The 24637-nt window shown below is 41.1% G+C and overlaps 1 protein-coding gene across 1 annotated transcript; it reads right to left on the reverse strand.

Annotated features, from left to right (window-relative positions):
- Positions 1-14772: 14772 nt before the first annotated feature.
- Positions 14773-24630, reverse strand: COPB1 (coatomer protein complex, subunit beta 1; the record flags this gene model as incomplete). The annotated part of the gene is made up of 13 exons (XM_008950281.1): positions 14773-15103; positions 16062-16217; positions 17000-17089; positions 18129-18274; positions 18695-18814; positions 20280-20424; positions 21474-21653; positions 21812-22039; positions 22407-22527; positions 23181-23341; positions 23760-23856; positions 24025-24170; positions 24589-24630. Coding segments are annotated over 13 exons (1692 nt in total), but the record flags the coding sequence as incomplete, so codon positions are not given.
- Between the last annotated feature and the right edge of the window lie 7 nt (positions 24631-24637).

Consider the following 24637-nt stretch of genomic DNA (forward strand, 5'->3'; position numbering starts at 1 on the left):
AACACATTATGCAATGCCAAAAGAAAAAAAAAGAGAAGGAAATGAAAAGAAAATGGATCAGTTGAAGCCTCCAGGACAGATAACCTTCAAAGGAAATTTAGCGGAAAATTGAAGAAAATAGAAGCTGAGATTTCTGTTGTACCTCATGGCTACAGAAATAGATAAGTAGGAGAAAAAGCTGCAAGCAGCATTGCTCCTTTCTGCGACAAGGGAAAAAGCCCCAGATACATTCAATCAATTCTAAAGGGAGAAAGATAATGAGAAATTAGAAATACTCATGAATAGGTTTGAAGTCTGCTGCTTCTGGATGCATGCCATCGACAAGAACATGCAATTTCAACACAGACGAGAGAGAGAGGGGGAATCAAATGATGCATATGTGACACACTTAAAAACTCACACAAACACCCAAGTAAATTTTTGGAAGTTATCAATGTTACCAAACCACCATTAGGCTTTCAGAAGCTTTTTCCTATTGTTACAGATGGATCTGTGAATAGGTAGAAAACTCCTACTTCATCTACAACCCAACACGCCAGAGACTGTAGCATCCAAGTATAGCTACACTAATGGCCAAATGTGAACACTTCCTTCATCAACTTGTTGCTGCTTGCATTGGGGAGGGAGAATCTGGCAAAGGAAAAAAACATGGGAAAAGTCCCAGACAGAAACATTTAACATTATGATGTCAATTTGAAATTGAAAGCAATTCCAAGAGACAGGTGGTTGTGATTTTTTTGTTGTTTGTTTTGGGTGTGGTTTGGGTTTTTGTTAGTTTGTTTTTGGCAAAAGACAGGCTGATCACTGGTGAGCAGAGGGGTCGAGGCAAGAACTCCAGCATTCCTTTGGCTATACTGTCTTGATTTGATGGCAGGAAGAAAGATCAGCATTTTCTTTACGGTTTCTGGGCTTAATTAATTTGCCTGTGACAGCAGCATGTCCCTGAAGTGGAGGAAGTCTGCTGGAGGGAGAAGGCCGGAGAGAAAGAAACGTGAGATTGCCTTCTTTAAAATGTGGGAGGAGGGATTAGCAGAGCCCAGAAAAGAGGCGTTGCTGGTTTGTGCAGGGGAATATCCTTTCCACACCCCCTGCCTGAGACCAAACCCTCCCACTGCTGGGCACCTTCTGGTACCTGCAGAATTAAAGTTGATCCCAACAGCAGGACTCTTAACAAAGGGTAGTCATGGAAACAAGGAACTCCTACAAAAAAAAAAAAAAAAACAAACACAAACCAAAACAAACCCCCCACATCAAGGGACTTGCTGGTTATACCTTGTTTTCTCTCACGTATTTCCACTGTAACCAAGAAAAATTAAGCATCTGCTTTTTTAAGATGACATTGGCAAATGACCCAAATCTTTCAAAGCAGTCCTCTGGCAGATAAGGCACCCAGCTGAAGAAGCAGTAGACACTCTTCCAGTTGTCCATCTTCCTTCCATGGATGTCAGCCTGTGATCAGCACTGGCAGTAGTCTCACAAAACAAATAAATCTTTAAACAATACGCTACAGATTAAAAGCCTGAGTGGCTCCCCTGTGACCCAGGCAGAAATAAGAGCATTACAGTGAGGTCTGCAGACCGGTGGTGCAGAAAGTGAAGCTGCTGGAGACACGAGTTCATATTTGATGCATGGGTAGAGGAGGAGGGGGCTGGCGGCCCCCAGACGCTTCAGGGGTTTGTTCTCAGCACAGCGCTCGGGCGGCGAGCGGTCCCTGCTGACCACAGCCTAAGGACTGGAATAATGGGGGTCCTGTAGGCAGGGACAACTCAGGTTCAACAGCAGCACTGTCTGGAGATCTGTACTCAGTACCTGCATTGTCTCTTGTCAAAAGTACTGCACAGTACCTGTCATCTTTGGGTTTAAATGCCAGCTACACCAGTGGGATTACTGTAACACAAAACCTGAGTGGATAATTTCTGCTGCTGACCAGTGAAAGACGTGTGGTTCTCCTTGTCTCTCCCAGCATCAGATAGAGGCTCTGCATTGCTAGTAACCATGCCTCTCAAGAGTGCAGCTATATGTTCCTAGGGATGTCCAGAGGAGTATAAGCAGCATGAGGACACGTGCTGTAGTGGACAGTGTGTGTGTGGAAGCAAAGTAAGGTGTGCTGCCCCTGACTTTGCAAAACTAGAAGGGGAAAACACAGGCAGTCTGCTCTTCACTGTCATTGATGGGAAACTGGTTCCACAGCAGCGTGATTAGAGGAGAAGCTGTTCCAAAAAGTAGAGGAGTCCGTTGTCTTTTTGAAGCTGCTGTTTCTACCGACAATGCCCACAGCAAAAGAGAGAAAGACAAGTCACTTTGGCAGCAGCCAGCCCGACGCCGTGACCTGGCTCAGCTCAGAGCACAGGAGAGGAAAAGCCCACCCGGAGTGTGGGGCAGTGGGCAGCAGGGCTCTCGTTCCTCCCAGGCACAGACAGTGCCACGGGCACAGTAGGAGTCCTACTGCTATGCAGCAATGGATCAGTAATACCAGGTCCCTTTATACTAAAAACAAAGGCATAAAATAAAGCAAACAGTCTGGGTTCCACAATGAATTTCCCCCTATGGCTGACACCGAATATAAATTAAACCCTTGTCATAATTTGCAGCCTCTGGTTCCTCCATAATTATGGTGTTGTGAAATGAGCAGGAACAGCTAGTGCATAGCCACAGGGAAGAACCACATTTAGTGACCCTCTAATGATCCAGGATGAGGAAGATGCAATAAAGAGACCATGGTACTCATTAATGAATAAGATCAGTAAGAAAGGAGGGAGTTGAAGTTAAGGAATATATATAGGATTTAGATGTAGAAAGTGCAGACAGAAGTAGCCAGCAGTTTTATGGCAGCAAGAGTCTTAGCCATAAAATACTATTAGAGAAAATCAGCTTCTGAGAATTGCCCAAGTTGTCCCCCTCTGCAGAATGCTGGACAAAAAAAAACCTTTGCCTTTAAAATACAATGTAAAGAGATATTGGCTATTACACATGAAACATTCTGCTAAAAAGTAATCTTAACCTCCTCTGATTTTTGAGTTGCTGCTTCCATCTGGTTTTCCCTTGCACTGCAGAACTGTCTTTCTATTGACCATCAAAAAAAAAGGTATAAATCAAACCACCAGGACAGGTGACTATAGAAAATTACAGGAAGTTAGAAGGATTTTCCCTTCCTACACACACTCTTCCCTTGTTTCTTTCTCACAGTCTTTTGCTCCTTGGAGAAAGAGAACATTTGTAACACTAGGTAAAGTGAGGGCAAAGATCATTTTGAGTTTCCATTACAGTATCACTCAGATAACCCAGCCATAACTGATGGCACAGCACGTCATGGTCCAAACACGTCTAGCACACACTACCTATACATACCATTGCTGTCTCCCTAAAGCTTATCTGACGATCTAGATAAGATCCAAAACACAAGGTTGGGGTGGGAAGAGCTCATCTTGTTAACACAGTGCTCTGCCTAAAGCACAGTTTGAGGGGTACCTTTTGGGAAAGGCAAACATGCTGGCACAGTTGGCAGTAATTAAATTGTGGCTGCACGTTTGCACCCACGACTGATCTGTACCAACAGAGACTTTGATTTGTGTTCACGCTTTGACATGCAGACACAAAAGCAGAGAATGAGTTTTAGCCTGCTCCAGCACCACTAATGAATGTGATGTTCCATACGTGTGAACTCTACCCTGCCCACTTAACACTCCCACCTTACAGGATTAAACAGACACTTGCCTCTAGTGAATACTTACATCTGGTATCGAAATTTGACAGTGTACTCCAACTGCTTGATAAAACCTGAGAGAAGAACGAGCATCATAGTGGACGTTGTCTTCAAAGTCCATTTCTGAACAACCCCATGAGAAACCTGTCTCCTCACTCTGAGGAGCCAGTCATCCACCAGTGTTCCAAGCTGTTAGAAAAGATCAGTTATTCATAAAATAGTGTTCTAAAGACTTTTAAAGCAAATCTTATAATTAGAAAATTATTCTTAGAAAATTTCAATTATAAAAAATGATCTTGTGTTGTTGCAGACAGTATTATAAGCAGCAACCAGCTGGGTGACTGGCATTTCCAACTGGGCATTAAAAACTCCTCACTAATAACTGAGGAGGGCAAGACTTCCTTTAGGAAAGTTTAAAGCACAAGACCTTCTTATATCCAGAACTGCCAATAGAGGTTAATAAATATCTCAGGGATTCGTTTAATCTCTCAGCACTCTGCTAGATGAAGAATTGCAAAGCCATTTATTTTGCAAAATCCCATCAGTATTTGATAAACTCTATTGGACAAATGGTAATTTTGAATGATTCACCTGAAGAGAAGAAGGAACCCACACTTCCAAACTGCCACTGGGGGGAGGTCAGGCAGAGAATGACTCTGCCAGTGCAAATGACTGCATTTGTCTCCTGTCAGAGTCCTTCACTCTGGGCACAAAAAATACTTCCATAAAATTACTGGCTTGACAGATATTGAGAAAATGGATTGATTTTTAATTTTTAGGAAGTTTTCAAGGAATTTAGAATAACTGATCCTTTTCAAAAGCTCTGAGAGTACGTGAGCCCTTTGTGCATGGGGACGTGCACCTCCCTGGGGGTTTACTGATGCAGGACAATCGAGAACCAACCTTCTCTCAGTTACACATAGCTAAATTATGTACAGTTGTGAGCATTTGTGGAAATCAACAATTTCAAAACACAACACGGTCCTTGGCAAAGACTCCTAATGCCCCTTGGATGAGGGCTGCAATGCTTTTATCTAGAAAGAGGCTTTCCAGACCAAATCAACTACTATACCCTCCTGAAATACACTCCTAAGCCAAATCAAACATAGTCATTTACAATTGCACTCTGCATTCACCCTCTTTAGCAAATCTGCAAGGGTACCAAAGGTCGGTTCTAATGGTGCCAGCTAAGGTCCTGGCACCAATACAGCCAGTAAAAAAGGCTGTTACCACCATGGATAGCACCTGGCCTGTAGATATTACAATGGATGCCTTACAGAGAAAACAATTTATGACCCTTCCATTGCCCTCAAATCCATTCCTCCTTGTGCTTCTCCTGTGGGGAGCAACAGCCGAGCCCCAGTGGGCCCTGAGCCTCTCGTGCTCCATGTTTCAACATTGCATCTTGCTCATGTCTCTAGAGAGCCCTGAGCTGGCTCTGACTGGGACACCAGCCAGCTTCCTTGCCATTTCAGAAACAACCTCCTTGTCTGCCTTATCAACGACCTGAGCTACTGTCCCAAATCTAGCACTGAAGAAACTTGAATTAACACTCAGTAACTGCACTGCTGACACTGCAGTGTAGCTGTATGTGAGGTTCTGTCTCCTTGGATCCAAACTGCAGGGCAGAGGTGATTATCAGTCAGCTATTGCCAAGCTCAGATCCAGTTTTCATCCCATACCTCAAATTCGGCATGCAAAGAACTAACTTTGACCCTTTTCTCTAAGTAGCTACTTAACTTATGAAAGCTGAGGTTTAGTGGAACTTCAAAGAGACAAGTATCTTTTGTCCAGTCATCAGCACCACAGTTAATTTCAGCCACAGGAACATAACACCTATGCAGCAAACAACAATGCATTGGATTGCCATTGGGCAATTTGTGTGGTTCAGCTGGACTCTGAAATGGTTACATGGAGCTCATCTGTGTGAATGGCACCATTTCAACACACTTTTCAGATGACTGAACCTTGTACGATAATCTAGAATGTTAGAGCTATATCACATTTAAGACTGTCATCAAAAAACATGAAGAGAGAAGTGACTGTAATACTTGCAACCCTTACATCACCCAGGAAAACTTTTATCACGTGGTATAGACCCACTCCACAACATAACTCTGTTGTCACTGTCATTCACACTCGGTGTAGTAGCGTTTTAGGGCAGAAACCTTTGTGAATGAGCAGTACCAGCATCATTTCTTTAAACGTCATCGTATTTCTGAGCTCCCAATTCAGTGCAATTTCAGGTTACTTCAACATATATTGTGTACTGCAAAACATGAAGTTAAAAGTCACACCTGGAATCCAAATAACTGCAGTGATCAGACACAAGATGTTCCAGGCTAGTAAAGTACACATGCCCTTGCTTTGATGCACACCCCCTTGCCTCCCCATAGGGAGTGTTCCAGCCCTCTGATCGTTTCTGGGGCCTTCTCTGGATCCTGTGCCTGTATCTGTTAAAGACAAGACATACTGGGAAACAGGGCTAGAAAATATGCCTTCACTATAACAAACAGGGTGTTGCACAATTCTTCTTACTAGAGGCTGCATGGGAGCAGCAAGACAAGCCTGCCAACCCCAGCTTTCAATCATTTATCAATTCCCTTTCCTTGGTGCATGGGGAAGGTCACCTGAATTACACTAGACTGGCCCTACTGCAGATTGGTCCTGCTACTGCTAAACCACACCTTAGGTACCCAACTGTTGATTAACTTCTGTGCTTGCCAAAAACTAGTCTTGCCTTGCTGAGAGCTTGCTGTCTTCATATTAAAACTATGTCAAAGTGCAAATCACAGGATAGAGCTGGCAAAGCCTCTGTTGTTCTGACAGCTAGCTGCTTACCTGCACTCCATTGCAACACATGCATGGCCATCCAGTTCCCTGCTGTCTCCTTGCACTCACCCAGAGCTTTCTCAGCAACTGGCTCAGAACACTTCACAGGGGTGGCAACATTCTACCACTTCATGGCTATGAAACTGAGGCCCTAAGATGATTTCCTGGGCATGTGAGAAAAACTGTGGACATGCATTTCATTCTCAAGACCTGCTCCCACGTATCATCCATTAAATACTGCTCTAAAAGTCAGTTACAGTCTTTAGAAAACATGGTTGCCCCAATTACAAACCCCAATACTTTCCAGGAAAATCGGTAATGCAGAAATACTTTGGTAACAAAAAAGCAAAGGTTAAACAAGATTTGCAGCTTCATTATCTATGTGCTTTAACATATGTCACTTGGGAAGTTCGAGACTACTTTATCCTTCCAGAAATGTAAGTATGGATTTGTTAGGGCTTGTATCTTCATGCTCTACAGTAACACGAAGAATTGGCTGGAACACACACAATTCCTGATTTTTCACTTAATTAACAAATGCATTCCATAGCCTCACATGATCTGTATTTTCCATAAATAATAAGAGTAAGTGATTAACTGATAAATGTCTTCATCTGCTTTTAGCATCTGCACGCTGCAAGAACAGGTTTCTTTGGCATTTCGTACCTCTCCCAAAGTGACAGTGTTTCTATGGCAACGTTCACATTTATTAAAGCTGGATATAGGATCACTGCTGAACTTGCACGCCTGAAGTGTAAGTGAGAACAGGCGTAGGAAAAAACACCTGCTCTTACTCACAGGGTAGCTGTGCAGACCCCAGAATAGCCACATCTCTTGTTAAAGAGGCAGTAACATCATGTTACATGCTTTAAAATAACAAGCACTAAAGTATTGACAGGTCAAGCACCTTAAGTTTATTTTCTTGCATCTTTATAAAACAAAGTTTCAAATGGCATTAAAATATCTCATCTAGGACTCCAAGTTGGTTCCTGCTAATCTGAGTTATCTGGTTTTGATGATGGAAACATTTATGTTACACAGGTAAACCACAGGAAACAAAATTTTTGTCAGTTGCATTTTTGGTCTCCATGAGCCTGAAAGGAGAGATCCAGTCACTGTCTCACGGGGCAGTACAGCACTGGGAGCCAGCTACATACTCAGGGTGGAACTGCTCTTCTGAGACAACCTCTACCGAGTCTAGGTCAGGTAACCTAACTCCTGAATACTCCTAAAAGGGGTTTCAGCTGGTAAGTAGGTGCTATCTGAGCAAATAAACGTCTCTCTGAACGGAGCCAAGTGAACTGGGGAAGACTGGATTTGCAGAAAGAGGAGCTGGAGGAGCAGAAGCCCTCAGTGGGAGCCTCCCTGGGCACACGGGTAGGACCTGCAGGCAGGCAGGAGCTTTGCTGCACGTGCCGCCTGTCACACGCTCACGTGGCCTTTTTGTCTTCACCCAGCACAAGCCTGGCTGAAGGGTGAGCTACAGGATCCCTGGGGATGACAACACTGCAGAGAACCATGGCTACTGTAGAATACAAATTCACTTTTTCTCCTTAGGAAAATAGCACATGTCAATAAGCAGCTGATTGTAAGGAGCCAGTGAACACCATCGCTTTCTACATGGTGACATCAGCTGTACAAACCAAAAAAAAACAACCTGGGACACTCGCCTTACAGGCTGGTATCAGATCTGTGCACAGCACACAATTAAGTGGAACATTTCAGGTTGCAGTTTTCAGATATTAGAATCTTATAAATAAGCAGAGCTGATGCTTAAGAACGAATAGATCAAAGCCTGGAGCACAACTCCCACTTGGTACAAAGAACTGCACAGGAACAGCCTGAAAGATCTCAGAGCACAGGACAGTGCCCAGGGCAGGCAACAACTACTCTGCCAGCAAGCACTGAACAAGGTGGGAATCACATAGGTAAGGTAATGCTTGAAGTGAAGCTTGGACACCAACCTGGAGTGGATCTCTGATTTGGTCTGACCTGTTGCCGTTCCAGCACCACATGTCCAGGCTCACTTTTAACTAGGAATGAAGCTGGCACCAGGTCTTGGTCCCAGGTGCCCCTCACACAGACCTAACTGCTGGAGGTCCTCACAGCCACGCTGGCACCAGGACAGTGCTCTGGCTCACCACTCCAGCCTGGGTCCCACCACAGAGAAAACCGCTTTAATTTCACATGTGTACCGCAAGACGACGGCTACAGAGGCAGAGCAGATTCACACTGAAACCCACACACTACATTATGAAAACAGAGGAACCCAACAGGTTTTCATTGTTCCTACCAGCTTCACGTTCTTGTTTTACAGGCAAAAACACAAGAGTACCTTGCAACAGGTTGGGACACCTTCGAAGTGATGGTGCTGCCCCCCAGGGTTTGAAGGAGGTTTGCATACCTACACCATGCATTCACTCCTGGCCTCAGAAAAGAATTCACTGCTAAATGGTGGATGCTTCTGCATATGAACAACCCTCTCAAGTGTCAGGCATAGCTCAAAGAGGAAACTGGCCCACTAGCATCCCGGAATTCAATGGATATTGGAAAGAATGACAGAATTTCATTTGAAAATAAAAATATTAGAAGCAGGGATGCCTACAGAACATGCCATGTTAGATTTGGACAGTACATGAGATCAACAGTTGCCAGTGGTGAAATCAGGGAAGGAAAAAAAGTAAAGATCATGGGGAACCTCATCTAGTGTGAAGTTTCTACATATTAATAAAATATTTATGAATTTTAAAATAACATAGCTTAAGGACAACTCAGTGGAAATAATTCTGTGTTCTTGTGTCTGAATATGAGTTACAGCAGTCATTCTAAAAAATCAGATTAAAATCTCATTGCTGCATTTTGAAATTCAGATGATCATTTCTGTAATAGAAAATGGTTTGCTAACCTTTCTAAATACAAAAGTTAGATGTCATTCCCAGACTTTGAAAGTAACTAAAATTAGATGCATGATGAAATTCTTGCAACTCTTTATGGTTCTTAGAAAAAGAAGAGACCATGCTTTTAATGAAAAGATGCTGGTGTGACCACCTGTTGTAAAAGACTAGACCTTTGATCAGCTATTACAGGGAAAACATGAAACATCCAATCTGAAAAATATCATTAATAAGATGTAGGAACAGTTAGACCCACTAACTCTGCTCTGGTGTTGGGGCCAGAATAACAATAGGCTTAGCTTCTTCTGCTTCCCCTTTATGAAATTCCAGTGAAAAAGAGCAAAACAGGGACTTGCAAACCACAGAAACTGCAGACCTATGTAAAATACTTGGGTTTGGTAACGTGCAAATTCATATAACTCTATTATAAAATGTCTGCAATCTTCAGGTATAAGAATTAAGCCAATCTTTCAAAACAAATCACACTTCTGCTAGTGGCTCCATTCTAGTCTTGGCAATTGTGGAACATTCTGACTAAATATACTGTATTGATGCAATCAAAAAATGATACAGAGTTTGGAAAAGGTTAAAATTACAAGCTACAGAATACACACACAAAAAAAGAAACCAGGAGAAATATCTATTGAAATAAGATGGATATTTATGGCTTTGCTCAAACCAAAAGTTGCCCAGATTAGTATTACAAATGTAAAGGCAAAGTCCAGGATTTCCTGCATGTCTCCTATATGCCTCTCTTACTGACCCCAATATCATGTCCTTCAAACAGGAGATGCTCCCCAGGCCAGCTGTATGCAGCCAGAGCTATCTCATTATGCTTTAGAAAAGCAAAATCTCTGGAGAAAAGGCAGCATTCAAACAGATGGACTGTATTAGTAACCTGTGCTCCCCGCGTCGCTGTGCACTGGCTATACACAGCTAGGCAACCTGAAAATATACAAAACTAACAGAGAGCGACCCCAAGAGTGAGCCAGAATTACCCTGTATTGCTTTTATGACGAAACTTGTGGCTTTACTTTTCTCCTAACACTTGTAAGAAAACCCCAAGTCTATCAAAACTTACCGGCTGTGAGACAGCACCCCCTGGTGTAGCAGCACACGGGAACGCTGGAAACCTTACCAAACCCCGGGCTGAGGGGATGGGATGCTGCTCATTGACAGCTATTGCCCAACATGTGGACCAACCGGCTGGGTCAACACTCCAGCTGCAGCTGTGCCAAAACTCACATGACAGAGAGCAAACGCCCCTCATGGGAGGCTTCAGCGTTTCTGAGAGTTGTACAAAGCTGTCTCCTCAGGAACCACTTCCCAATCTTTGTAGAGGTCAATATCCAAACTATGTGCCCCTAGGGACTGATTTAGGGTTTTTTTTTTTATTACCCCCCTTCATGATTTCTTGGGATGACCCCTTCCACTCCTGGACAACTGAGAGTTGCCTACATAATGCCTGTCATCAGACAAACATTCCTGCTTCTTGTGTTATCATCTAAATAGGGCACAAATATAAATCTTCATTGGGCCCTGAATAAAGAAATCTGGCCCTGACTCACAGCCCTACATCAAGAGCAGGCGCACAGGAGAAACTGGCTTCCTGCTATGCCAGCAATGACTTTCTACAACTTTTAATGGAAAAGCAGCAAGTTTTCTTGCTTCATTTAATCCTACTGGGAACTTATTGCTGTGCTAATCCAAATTTCTGAAATCAGAGTTGTGGAATAACACTACTTCCCCCAAGCATAGTGTATGCAATACACACTGCTGTGAAAAAAATATGTTAGTAACCCCCTTGTACAAAGTTTTGAACAATAGAGCATAGCCACAGCTACAGACTAGGCTTTCACCAAGTTTTGCTGCAATAAAAAAGCTGTAAGTGGATACTAGAGTAGGATAGTCTGTATGATGCTCCCCTGTATATGCAGAGTAATTCTCTACTATCTAGGAAACATTCTGCACCCCGTTAATGTTGACAGAACACTTCAACAGAAATTATTTAAGAGTTCAATTTAACAATTGCTGTTCTAAGGAGAATGGGATCAGTGGAGCATTGGTGCCTCTCAGCTCTCCTGTTGGTTGACAAATGCTAATCCTCATGGAAACCACGACAATCGTACATCAACTTTCCCCCTTTTCCTTTCCCTGTCAGCAGCTGTGGTAGTTGCCACAGGTACAGATTTTTTTAAGCAGAGACAGCCCTGCCCAGGAGTGGCTGAAGACCTGTGAACCACCACGCTCAAACAACACAACCTGAGAATCCTGTCTGTATACCAGCAGAGACAAAAAAATCTCTCAGCCAGTCTCTCTTTAGGGAACAAAAACTACTTTAGAAAGAGCTGTTCTGAACCAAAACTCAGTCTATTATTTCAGCTACTAAGCAAAAGCTTAGCCAAAACACAATAGGATCTCTCTCTCTCTCTCTCAAAGGATAGAATTTCACCTCTGAAGTACAGAAAAGAAACACACATCTAACTTTTTTCAGAGTTCAGGCTACTGAAAAAATGCACACCATCAACAAAAACATCTGCACAAGACCAGTTCTGCTGGAGAACTATTGAACAGCATGACAGGTGGGAACCAAACCCTGAAGACACAATGGCTTCTGCTGAACAGGTGTTTTCATGTCCTTGCATAAAGTTCTGATAGCAAGAGATATCCTAAACAAAGTTAAATTATGTGTCACTCCCAGCTGACTAAAAGTTGCATGAAATATGGATATCTGCACATGCCAGGATGTTTTTCCATTCTCTGAGGACAGCAGATTGTGACTGAAACAGGGCTTGGATGACAGATACTAGAAGTCATTCTTAGCCTCTGAAGTCATCCTTTCCTTGGCTGGGGTCAGCAAACTCACCTCATTCACACTGGTCAGTATACACTCAGCTATGACTCAATCTCTGTTAGTGTCCTACAGATGACAAAGTCTTTGTGAAGAGATGTAACCATTCACTGGAACCCTGGGATTTTCTCCTCTCTCGGTTTGTCTTAAAGTGATGAGAGAATGAAATCCCACCCATGCACCCCCAAGCACCACACCCATCTCCATGGAATTTCCACAGGAGAGCACACACAACACACTCCTACGCTTTTCTCCCATCAGTGCTCCCCAAGTTATGAGGTACTACGCAATTAAGATCATAACCTGATTATCTCTACTATATCCTTCTGAATCTGGCATAGCTCCACAGGAGGCAATACAACTGCTGTGAGGTCATGCCAAGGCAGACCTGCATATCCAGAGCTGCAGCTCCTGCTGCTACCCCCTGATGCACGACTCGGAGATTTCATTAAAAAGCAAAATAATGGCAGAACCAAAAAGGGATTTCAAAACCTGCAAACCAAACAGGTCACTCAGCAAAACCACGTTGCCCTACCTTACTGACTTACTGTCTCAAACATCGACCGGAGTACAAAAGCTGGTACCTCCCACTGTAGCAGGCAGAGGGTTTAAAAATCACATCATCATAGTACTTAGTGTCAACACTGTCTCCTATTTGTACCTGAAACATGCATCACTGCAACCTGTACACTTCACACCCATATTCAATGCCCATAGGAGTGAGCAGAATCAGAGTCTTCAGAAGCCACCTTCAAGTCTTTTTGTCTCCTCAGGCTCATGGAAACAGCCTTGCTCAGCTAAGACCCTTTCCTTTTTCTTACTGTATGTAATGAGTGTGAGGTGTGTGCCTGTGAGAAAATCGTAAAACAGACCACAGCTTTGGAAGTCAGGTATTTCAAAATGTAGAATATTAAAGAAAAGACATAGCTTTAGTAGGTGTACAGTCTGTGATAGAGGTGTACATGCTGGAGTACAGTAACCCAGACTTTGGTACTGTTAGATACTCATTGTTGGTGACCAGGCTGCCCAGGGAGCTGGTAGAGTCACCATCCCTGGAGGGGTTCAAAAAAAGGTGTTGATGCGGTACTTTGGGACATGGTTTAGTGGTCATGGTAGTGCTGGGTTGATAGCTGGACTTGATGATCTTAGGTGTTTTCCAACCTTAACAATTCTATGATTCAAAGCATGGCTTTGACAGCTAATGGCTCAAAAACTAACTACTGCCAGCAGACTTCTATTGATTTTAGGATTGTTATGTTATAAAAATCCAGAATTTTACAGTTTGCATCAATGCCAAGTTGTAGCCATTGACAGATCTGCCCCATTTTTTACTATGGGTAAGCTATTTTTTTCCAACAACCTAAGCTTAAGAACAGGATTGGAATGAAAAGTGAATTTAATGCTTATAAGAACAGAACAAAGCCAGCTGAAAAAAAAGTAGCATTGGGGAGAACAGATAATAAAATATTTATGTAAAGGTTACTTATTATCTCAGTTTTTGCATCGTACTTGTAGCACTACCCTTTAGCCAGATAAAATACTGCAACCTAAATTTCAGAATTTACATTCAGAGTGGCAAATAAGTATTTTCATCACTGAGGCCTTCAATATTTTGGGAATCAGCTACTTGGGACACTAACTCAGTTCTCTTCTGTCCTACTGGAACAGAAGACAGCTGTTCAACAGCAGGACCTTCTGCCAACTGAAAGAGGACTGTTGGCTCTGAAGACTTTTCTGTAGAATTAATTTCTTGCAACAATTTAACAAATTCCAAGTTCATGCTTATCAGATTCGGCTACAAGTATTTTCAATCTAATGGTTCTATGTTTTAACCTACTCCTAATTTGTGCAGCATTTAGTAGCCCAACGGTGTTAACTCACTTCCACATTCTGACCTGACCTTCATTCACAATTTTTCCTTTTCCACAATGCCTCAGCTTGGTTTAATTCACCACAAAATTATAGTCAGTCTGAACCCTTCCCCCCTGAGCTTACACATGTGGCTAATGGCTGCATTCCCTGAGAATCCTGCTTACGCTGCTCCAGCGTGAATATTGCACGTGGCTCTCTTCTGTATTAACTGCAAAATGAGAACACCAGCAGCAACCCTGTGTTACTCACTTCTGATAACACTTAAGAAAGCATTTCAGAAACAAAGTTCAAGGTTCTACTGCTTCTTGGCAAGAGCTGAATTTTGCCAATCACTTTTTTGATACTACAAACTTGTCTGTGTCAAGTGATTACATTACTAAAGCAACCAGTCAGAACACACAGCCTTTGATTTAGTTGTCATGCATATATATAGTCTCCTAGGTATACCAGAGTATTTTAAGAGTCATAATTGCATATCCACACAATTCAGGCCTAGTCATTACTGTAAACACTTAAGCTATTACACACTCCCCTTTCCTTAGAGTATCAAAATATCCCTGGGTCAGATATTCAATACTGATCAAATAAGACAGAGATTATAATTTACAGACAAAACAGTACTGGCATAATTTGTTTATTGTACTGTGAGCATCAGTATATATTAGAGACAAAGAAAACATGACCTCCAGGACAAAGAAAAAATCCTGGAGATGTAAAGTTTTGCTCAGTATCAATCATGGAGAACCTATAAATTATCTGCTGGAATGCTTTCGGCTCAAAAGCTTGGCTTCTACAGTTACAGAACACTGAAGAATATAAGATGTTCTGGATCCCAAAAGCCACATACCTACGGTTAAATTGTAAAAGACCTGAAAATACATTAGGTAAAGTTTATAAACTTGTTTTCTTCTGAGACAGATTGATCTTATCTCCAAGACTCAGAGCCATTCCCTGCAAGGAAGAGAAAGGAGATGTTCATTACGTAGATACTTCAAAATCACACATTAAAGCTATAGAAAATAATCACAGAATATTAACAATTCATAGAAACTGAAGAAAAGTGATTTGAAAATCTCAAAAGAAACTGCATGAATAAATCCATGTAATCAATAACAGATGATTTCAAGATGTAACCAAGCTGGCTTATGTAACTGAATGCAGTCTTACATAAAAATGCCAATGTAAACATACCAGAAACATCAATTTAAATCAGGCCAAAATCTTTACAGTGACATCCTATAAATTAAATGTTTTCTTTATGTGCAAACTCTCAGGTAGTCCTTTATTATGTGTTGTTTAAAATACTTCTATTGGTACACTGTTTGGTATTTTTATTAAAAAGTTACAAATTTCATCTTTTTTCTTTTTCATTGGGAGGTAGAAGTTCTAAAATCCATAGATCTACTCACAGAAAATAACCCTACTGAAAGACTTAGGGTATTGTTTCCATTGTTTTTTAAAAGAACCAGTGAACAGCAATTACATGCATAAAATTTCCTTGTGTGAAATTGAAATGTGTATTTCAGTAGGAACCAGATCATGAAACCTTGGGGGGCATTTGCTCTTTATATTTAAAAGCAAATAAACTACAACAGCCTATTTGCTGTGCTATAGATAAGGAAATCTCGGCCCAAGGGCCTATTTTATGGTAATGCACTATGAGAACAGATCTCTAACGTGGTTTTAGGGTATGATTACACCTAATTAGAAAGACATTTCTTCTTCACAAAAATCCATGTACGACAGTTTTAAAACTAAGTTCCTGTATTCATCCTTCTCTAAATTTTTTCAACCTTACCTAGTGCTAGAAATTAACGCACATCCAAAAATCTGCAAGTTCTTAAAGCACGTGGTACATTTTCTTAAAACCAACAAGGAGAAAGAGTGCTGCCAATCTAAGCCCTGTTACCTGGCTCTTTGCCCGGATCCGTATGTGCCCCGTGACAGGTGCCTCTGGTCCAAGATGAATTGGCTTCTCAATGCTGACGTTTGCAAGGGCATCTTCTCCAAAAATGGAACGTGCATAAAGATTGGCTGCCATGAAGCCACAATAACCCGAAAGCGCCTGCAGAAAGCACAGTTCAACTCCTTAGAAAGGCCAAAATCCTTTGAACATGTTTTAATTCATCCTAGGTTAGCTAGGATGTTTAAGCGTTTAAACTTCCTTCTCTGTATTACAACACTTTACAAAGCGTGAGCACAAGCCCACAGGAAACACTGCATTTTCTAAACAGTGTATTCTCTAAGCCCTTTTCTAAAATTCCTATTGGAATACATGCAATCTACAGTATTCATCAAGACAAGGTAGGATGGCATTTTATGGTCTGATTTAATGAAGAGTAAAACGGTAAAGAAACTAAATAGTAGCAATAGCTACCAGACTTATTTTGGCTCCTCTACATATATTAGCTAATAGCTATTATACATAGTGTATCTCAATAGCAAATGGCTATTGTATATACTTATTTTGCTTCACAGCAAAAAGGCTCAGCTGTCAAAAGAAAGGTAAGCTTTGACAGAGAAGAAAGGAAGGAACTTGGAGATACTGAATAAAAACCTTTATAAAAATGGATGGTCCCATCAACTCCACACTACAACTTAGCTACCATGGATCAAAACAGACAATCTGATTTTCTAACTGGGCAAGAAATAGTTAAAGTGATTAAGCAACACAGAATTTTGGTAACATTAATATGCTTTTACTCATTTCAGACCACTCCTTTCAAAACTCGGTGTATAAGTACTATTTCATATTATATTAATATTCCTAACAAATGCTAAATAAATTAAACAATAAATCACACATACTGAAAAAGGTGTCTTAAAGTCTTTAAGCACATAGCTTACCTTCTCTGGAGTCAGGCATTTCATATTGGTTGACTTCAGTATGTGCTGCAAGTATTCATTTAGATCAACGATATTTGTATTCACTGTAACCTTCAAGAAGGGGAAAAAATGCCAATTACTTTGAATACTTGACTCTGCTGAATATGCAGACTCCCACTAGCAAATAACAAACATCTTGTCTGAAAACAATTTACACACTGCCAGAACACAAAAAAGTGTTATCCATTCCAAAAGTTTGCTTTTAATCAATGATAGAAATAATTTTCTCCTCTTTCCCCCACAGAAAAAAAGCTCAAGACTTCCCATACCACATATCAAAATTTATTGTTCACAAGTTCCCTCTGAGGCACTTAAGTCTCACGTGAATACACATAAATACATGTACCAAACAATGCTACAGTTTGTGTAACACATCTCCCATTTTGTTTTAATGTTTCTCTCTATTCTTAAATTATGTTGTTCTGTTGTATGATATTATCTCCATTAAACCCTTTTTTAACAGGTCTGTAACTGACAGTTTGGGCACCCTCTAATATTAAAGTGCACCTCCTCCTTTGATGGTCTTGCACAGAATGCATAACACTGTGCTACAGTTGTATTACAGAGTAATAAGGTGAAAGATGCCCCTGCCCATGACAGTGGGGCCGGACTAAATGACCTTTAAAAGGCCTCTTACCACACAAATGATTCTATTTGAGAATTTTTAAGAATTTAAAAAATTTTAAGACTTAAGAAAACAAACAAAAAAACCCCAGCATAATTCAGAACTGCAGAGGCTAAACAGTATGAGTAATTCTGCAGTCTCAGCATAAACTTACACTTGTTGCTATCTCACCTTGATGACAAAATACACAGTAACCACCAAACAATTTGGACCTTTCACAGGAGGTAAGGCTCAAAGCACAAACCTCTTTCTGCAGGAAAAAAACTAGTGCATCACTAGGCTTGTGAAACAGAAGAGAGCAATAAGGAAAGGAGTCACTTGTCGCCAGCATCCAGTGTGGATGCTGAATGGGATTTAGATCACAAGATACAAGATGTTGGTAAGATGAGCTGATGTAGAACAAGAACAGAGTTATACCTCATCAACAAAAAAAACCCAAATAACGTGCAAAAAACTAACACTAACTTTGTTTTCCCACTCAAACTCTGCCCACATCTGCCTGAACTCGGCGTCGGTGCAGGCGGCGGGCTGGATGTAGTCCATGATGTCGATGTGGATGTCGCTCAGGACCACGCAGTTCCTGTCGCTGGCTGCTCCCGACACGTCGTACACTGCAACCAGAACACAAACCACCCCAGTGCTTCAACAGGTCAGTCTGCACTACACACCAGTGCTCAGGGACCACCTGCCAGCTAACAACACTCCACAGAGCCTCTGTCCTCTTCAAGTGCTCTGCTCAGCTGCCACAGAACTCCGAGTTGTGTGTTGGTCTTTCTGGCAGCCCAGCTCACTTCAAGTGCAGAGGTTTGGGTTCAAGTATATTGCTGAGAATCATTCTAGAGGTAGCATGTCCTACCATGATTTTAAGTAAAAGTGATATAATTTTTAAAAAATCACCACAAAATATTCACATTGTAGAGTATTTAATTTTCTTTCCCAGCATGAAGCGTTTTAACTCTTTTTGAGCTCATTAAGCAGTTAAGCAATGTTACATATTAATGTTAATTTCGCACACTGAATTGTTCACTTACCAATATTACCAAAAATTATTCCATTTTCTGTTGAAGCAACTTTGACATTAGCTTTAATGTTTGCAAAATCATGTGGAGCAAGTGTCAGAGGAGATGGTTTTTCCACAAGTTTCAAGTCACCTATGTAAAGAAATTGGGAGATGGGGATTAGGGAACAGGAACAGTACACACCAAGTTTAGTTTTTGGAACAACATTTTTTATTTTCTTGTCATTCAAGTTTAATGTCTATGAAGTTGCACTAAATACCACCATATAGGTATTAGTTGATTTGGAATTTTTTGTTGTTGTTTCTTATTTTTTTTTTTGTTACAGTTTGTTACTTCCAAGAAAAAATAATTCACATTACATTAAAAATGTCAGTTAAAATACTAGTGTGTTCACACAAATCTCACTGGAAGCAAGTACAAATACTGACTTAAATGGTCTTTGGATTGAGTTTACTATTAAATTTTCAACAATCAGGAAATGGTTAATTCTGCCTTGTGTTTTAATCACTGACAACATCACAATACCTAATCCTACAATCAAGTGTCTCAAAGCCAAAGCTCAACGTCCACTATCACATGCACCAAGCTATTTATACACAGGTCAAAGTATCAACCTAACTTTGAATATAATTGCTCCTAGGGAACAGTAAGAGATGTATTTTTCCTAATCCTTTAGCAACCAATTGTAAAATACTCCTTAGTTCTATTAAGCTGTGCAATTTGAAAACACAGCAGGAACAGCAACAGCTCTATGCACAGGAGTGATGCATCAGGTCAGTTTTTGCAACATATCTGAGGATGCTAACTGGAAAATACAGAATTCAACTTTACTGAACTAATAAATAAAAAAATGCAACCTATTAAGGTATTACTTATTTCCATCATTAGGCTGATCAAATGATATAAAAGATCTGAAGGAAGGCTAGGCACCTCCAGTCATATTTACATCAATTAGAAGTATGTAATGTGTTCTCCTAATATGTTGCAAACATATTTCAACTCCTGACTGCCAAAACAGAAGACAATTAACAGGAAAACAGTTACTCTTCTTAGATTGTCTGCTCCAGTCCCTCTCTTAAAAGAAGTTAATGAAGCCTCAGCAGTGTCCAAGCAAGCTCTGGTACAGCTGTTGGTACAGGGAATGGCTTTGGCTGAGTAAATGCAGTATTTAAGTACTTCAGGCTGAGCACAAGAACCATCCAGGGCAGCTGCCTTACTATTGCCTGACATTTGCTCCATACTGGTTTGGTTTTTGTCCTCTTGCTCAACTGTAACAGCACAGTGGGGAATAAGCGTATCAGAAATCCTGTCCATATTTCAGGAAAAAGGAAGAAGGGGAAAGAGAGTGCTGTTTTTCTGGTGGGAAAAGCATGAAAAAAATCAAAATCTGATTATGGTTTGTATCACCAGATAGTACTGCCAGTTGGTACAAGCCTTCCACATTTTGGAAGAAAATTGTATTATTTTTCAAGGCACTCAAACCCATCCTTTCAAAACGGCTACTGGCTGGTGTAAACTTGTAGGCATGCAGAAGCCTTTCGGAACCTCCTCGCAGGCGGGGGCCGCTCCCAGGCAGCACTGCCCCCCAGCTGCTTACCCAGCGTGGCCAGCTCCAGGGTGCAGTTCTGCAGGGTGTCACTGGTCTGGTTCACCACCAGCACGTCCAGCACGATGTCGTACTGATTGACGTGGACGTACGCCTCCGCGTAGACGGGGTCCGAGAAACCCGTCAGCTGAGTCACCTGGGAAGCAGAAGAGCTGAGGGTACTTTTCTGCTCGTAAACCAGTTTGAAACGTGAGATCGTGTCAAATAACAAAATAAGAGTAAAGTTTAACTAAATCCATTACTCTTTCATATGAGCCTCCAGATCAACCAGGTGTACAAAGGCCTTTTAATTTCACAGAACTAACTTACTAGTAGGAAAAATGGGGGAAAAAAATTGGAAAAAACACAGGGCAATGACCACAAATTTTGTCTAGAAAATAGTAAAGTTCATGCATAAGTCTTCCAAAACAGACTGATTTCACTGATGTATAGCTAAGCACACAGTGACTACATTATTGATACAAGTAAATTTTAACTACATCCTTTCTTCACACGCCCTGTTGTGTACACACCACAATTATAAAACCTTGCAGATGAAACACGTTCTGAGCTGAACTCACATAACTTCCTAAAATCTAGACTGTACTGCTATTTAGTCTTAAAAAGATCAGCGGGACAAAGAAATGCTGACTTAACATGAAAAGCTAACTTTAAACTGTAAAGAGAGTTCATTTAGGCTTTTAAAGAATAAAAAACCAAGAGTGAAACAAGGATGCACTGCACTTGGCATTAGGATATGGCAGTCAAAGAAAGAAAGGGGTTCTTAATCACTTGTGACAGCCCTGTGCTCTTCTCCATGAAGCTTACTGGGCTCTTCACACCAGCAAACGATCTTAATTTCTTCTCTGCATCCCACTAGCTCAGGAATCTCCAAGTCTCCTCCTTATTATTCCTCTCCCTCATGAAAGAGGCAACAACTTTAAGCAGCAGGACTTTTTTTCCTTTCTCCTGTTTCTAACCAGCAAATACCTGGGTCTTCCCAATCCTTATTCTTCCTCTCCCTCGTGAAAAAAGGCAACAACTTTAAGCAGCAGGACATTTTTTCTTTCTCCTGTTCCTAACCAGCAAATACCTGGGTCTTCCCAACCAACCAGCACAGCCTGGTTCATCAGTTCCAGCCTGCAATTCCCAAAGCTGATCCTGTGCCTGAACAGCACAGACATAAAACATTGACTTTTCCATTACCTTATTAAGTTTGGATGCAAGAGGATCAGCAGCCTCTTTCCTCTGTGTGTTTCCCATGGCTGCAAGAAGGCTAAGCTGAAACTGGTCTTCTTTTGAACTCATTTCATTTTTAGCAGTAAGCTGCATGAAGGAAATGGGATCATCTGGCTGAACCGTCACATTCCTCTTCTCAGATTCTTTCTGCAGGAAGAGAAATTATCAAGAATTCACAATGAATTCCATTGCTTAGGACAGAAATATGGTTAAATAATGGCTGACTTACACAGAGTCATTTCTGGTGACATTTCTGGGACCAGTTTGAATGTTGCATTTATGGTTACACACGTGTAATAGCTCACCTTCTGGGAAAGTTTCTCCTCTTCTAGCTTGGCTGACAGCATATGAGAGAGGGACTGCCTGCACTCTTTGTTGAAAATATCATTCATGAGAGGAGAACATTCTGACAAAACTTTCAGACACAGGGAAATCCGATCCACATCATCATCTGTAATTGGCTTCTTGGGAAGAGAAGACTTTCCCAAATGGAGAATAGTGGCCATCAGCAGCATAGCTTCAGCAATAAAGGACTGAGAAGAAGGACAAAGGAAAGAGAATGGAAGAGAATGGAAGGAGGTTATTGCATTTTACACAGCTTTACAGAAATCTTTATTTCTGACTTATTTACAAAAAGGTACACATTATTATGTTCAGAGATTTTATGATGTGATTACTTTTTTTTTTAGTATTTATTATCCAGAAACCAAGCACCACGATCTAGAGACTGTTTCAGAGTGGCTGGAAAGCAGCAGGCCCACTTTGTAACCCAAATTATCACTGTTATTCAAACACATAACTGACACTTCACTTTGGAATTAACCCATTTTGGATCTGTATAAAAGAAGCAACAACCACCTCTTCTTTGCAGCTACAGTGAAAACACAACAGATGACTTACATTTTGTTTCTTCTTCTCCTGGACTAGAGATACATATCGTAAAGCAATCTTAGTTAAAGTTGTAGCAAGGGAAGCTGCCACAAAGAAATCACCATCAAGTAGGAATGCTCGTAAGGGAGGTCTGCAAAGACAAATGATAATCAGAAAACTAGTTTTGGATGACACTCTTTAGCCTACTTACTGCATACCTTAACCTCTGAACTGTACAAACAAAACAAGACTGCAAGGTTGCAGAAGTTGATTTTTCCCTCTAGAAGGAATTTACCAGATGCAGAGATACTCACAAGCCACACAGCCTTTTCCACACAGAATAGAGAGTGAAGTGAAATGTGTAATGGATAATAACTCCACTGTAGCTCTGAGATGATAATGACTAGTCAGATGAAGTAGCCCATCTGCAGCAGTTAAGGAAACAGTGCAACTGTGCTAACTACCAATAAGCTATAGCAAGTATTAAACAGTGCAAGCTGATACTAAAAAAAGTTTTAATCTGATGGCAACATCTCTATATCTAATTAAAACTGCAAGGGGACTTTATAAATTATAAAGAATCAACTACAGCTTAGGATACCACAATGAACAGTGTCCTTTTTGATATGAAGTAGGCTTTGATTAGAAATCCTACGCAGATGGGCAACTTACTGTCAGATAAAATCTATGTGGGATAATACCTTAAACTAGAAAATTACCTCAACCACTAAACTCTGTATGAGAGAATGCCACTAAGAAAAACCTAGCCAGGTCACTCCTGGCCTAGCATGAAATCTCAAATACCTGTCCTCTTCCTTTTTGGCAGGTCTGGAACTACTGAGAGCGCTCTGTGTTGCATAAGTGCCCATCTCTGTCACCAGTTTTTGGGCTGGACCCACAGACACCTCTTCTTCAGGTTTTAGCTCACCAGCTTCTTTCTTGATTTCAGATTCTACTATTGGGATCTACAAACGAACACAAAATACTTGTTACAATTAATGTAGAAAAGGTATTTTTGTTCTGCAGAAGACTTTAGTAAAAGTTATCCCCATTGTTAAGGTTTTTATAAGTACAAGGTCAGTTACAGTGCAACAGTTTTGAAAGAATTTGATCAGATAGGCTGAAATATAGACAGAATCCACACAATAAAGCTCACATCACACAGATTGTCAGACCCTTTCAGAACTACTGAAAAAAATATTAATAACAAATGCAAAAGCCTATTTTTTACTTCTGATTTCTTGTGCACACACAATTACATACCAGAAGTGCTAAAACCCTGTTGCATCTTACCCGATTTAAAAAAAAAATCTTTCTCTTTGAAAACCCACTGCACAATAGTGTGTAAGCCCCCCAAGAGCTGGTCCAGCAAAGTGAACACACCTCTCCAAGTGATCTGCGAACTTCTGTCATTACACTTTGTATATCTTCCTTGGTGCTGCAATATTCTCCAAGGATCCATAAAGCTCCTCGATAAATCCTAAGACAAGAGCAGAAACTTCAGTCATGCATCAAGGAATACCTCGGCTTCAGTTCTTCTTTTCTGTGTGTGGGTTGTAGGGATTTTAGTACATATTTAATGACAATGTACATTCAACACAAGAGAGCCACAGGGTGGCTCCAGTCTGATTTCAAATTTTGGACTCACTTGACAGATTTAATAGCATGAAAGACTTCAAGCATCTTCTCAACAATAAGAGGTCTGAGGTTATCAAATCGCTGGATCGCTTCCCGCACAAACTCCAAGACATCAGCAGCTGCTGCTTCGTTGTTGTCACTGAGGAACTCCATCAGCTAGCACAACAGAGCAAACATGAGCACACAGAGCAGCACGGCTAAGTCTGTGCACAAGTGTCTTCCTTGTGCTTGCAGACAAATAAGACTGCATATATATCTCTTGGTAAACAAAGCTGAAGTCAAGCAACCTTAAAGTACATTCCAAACAACTATCAATTGTTCTAACCCCCAAATTGTTTTTGCAATGATATGAACTATTGCACTTTTAAGTAAAAGCACTCTTCAGATCACTTCCTTAAAAAATACTTTAAAATGGTTTCAAATGACAGGTAACTACAGCATCAAAAGTCCTCTATTTCTTTAGGGATTGAAACAGTATTGCTTCTTGTGAGGCCACTATCAGAAACACCCCAGCTCCAGTCACTCTCCAGGTTTTGGGGCTGGCTGGAACGTACTTGATGCCCCTGTAACTCACCACTGGGATAACGTTTGCAGCCATGTCTGGGAAGCGGACGCTGCAGGGA

The sequence above is a fragment of the Merops nubicus genome, unplaced genomic scaffold (assembly GCF_000691845.1).
Source record: "Merops nubicus isolate BGI_N331 unplaced genomic scaffold, ASM69184v1 scaffold7472, whole genome shotgun sequence".
Taxonomy (NCBI): Eukaryota; Metazoa; Chordata; class Aves; order Coraciiformes; family Meropidae; genus Merops; species Merops nubicus.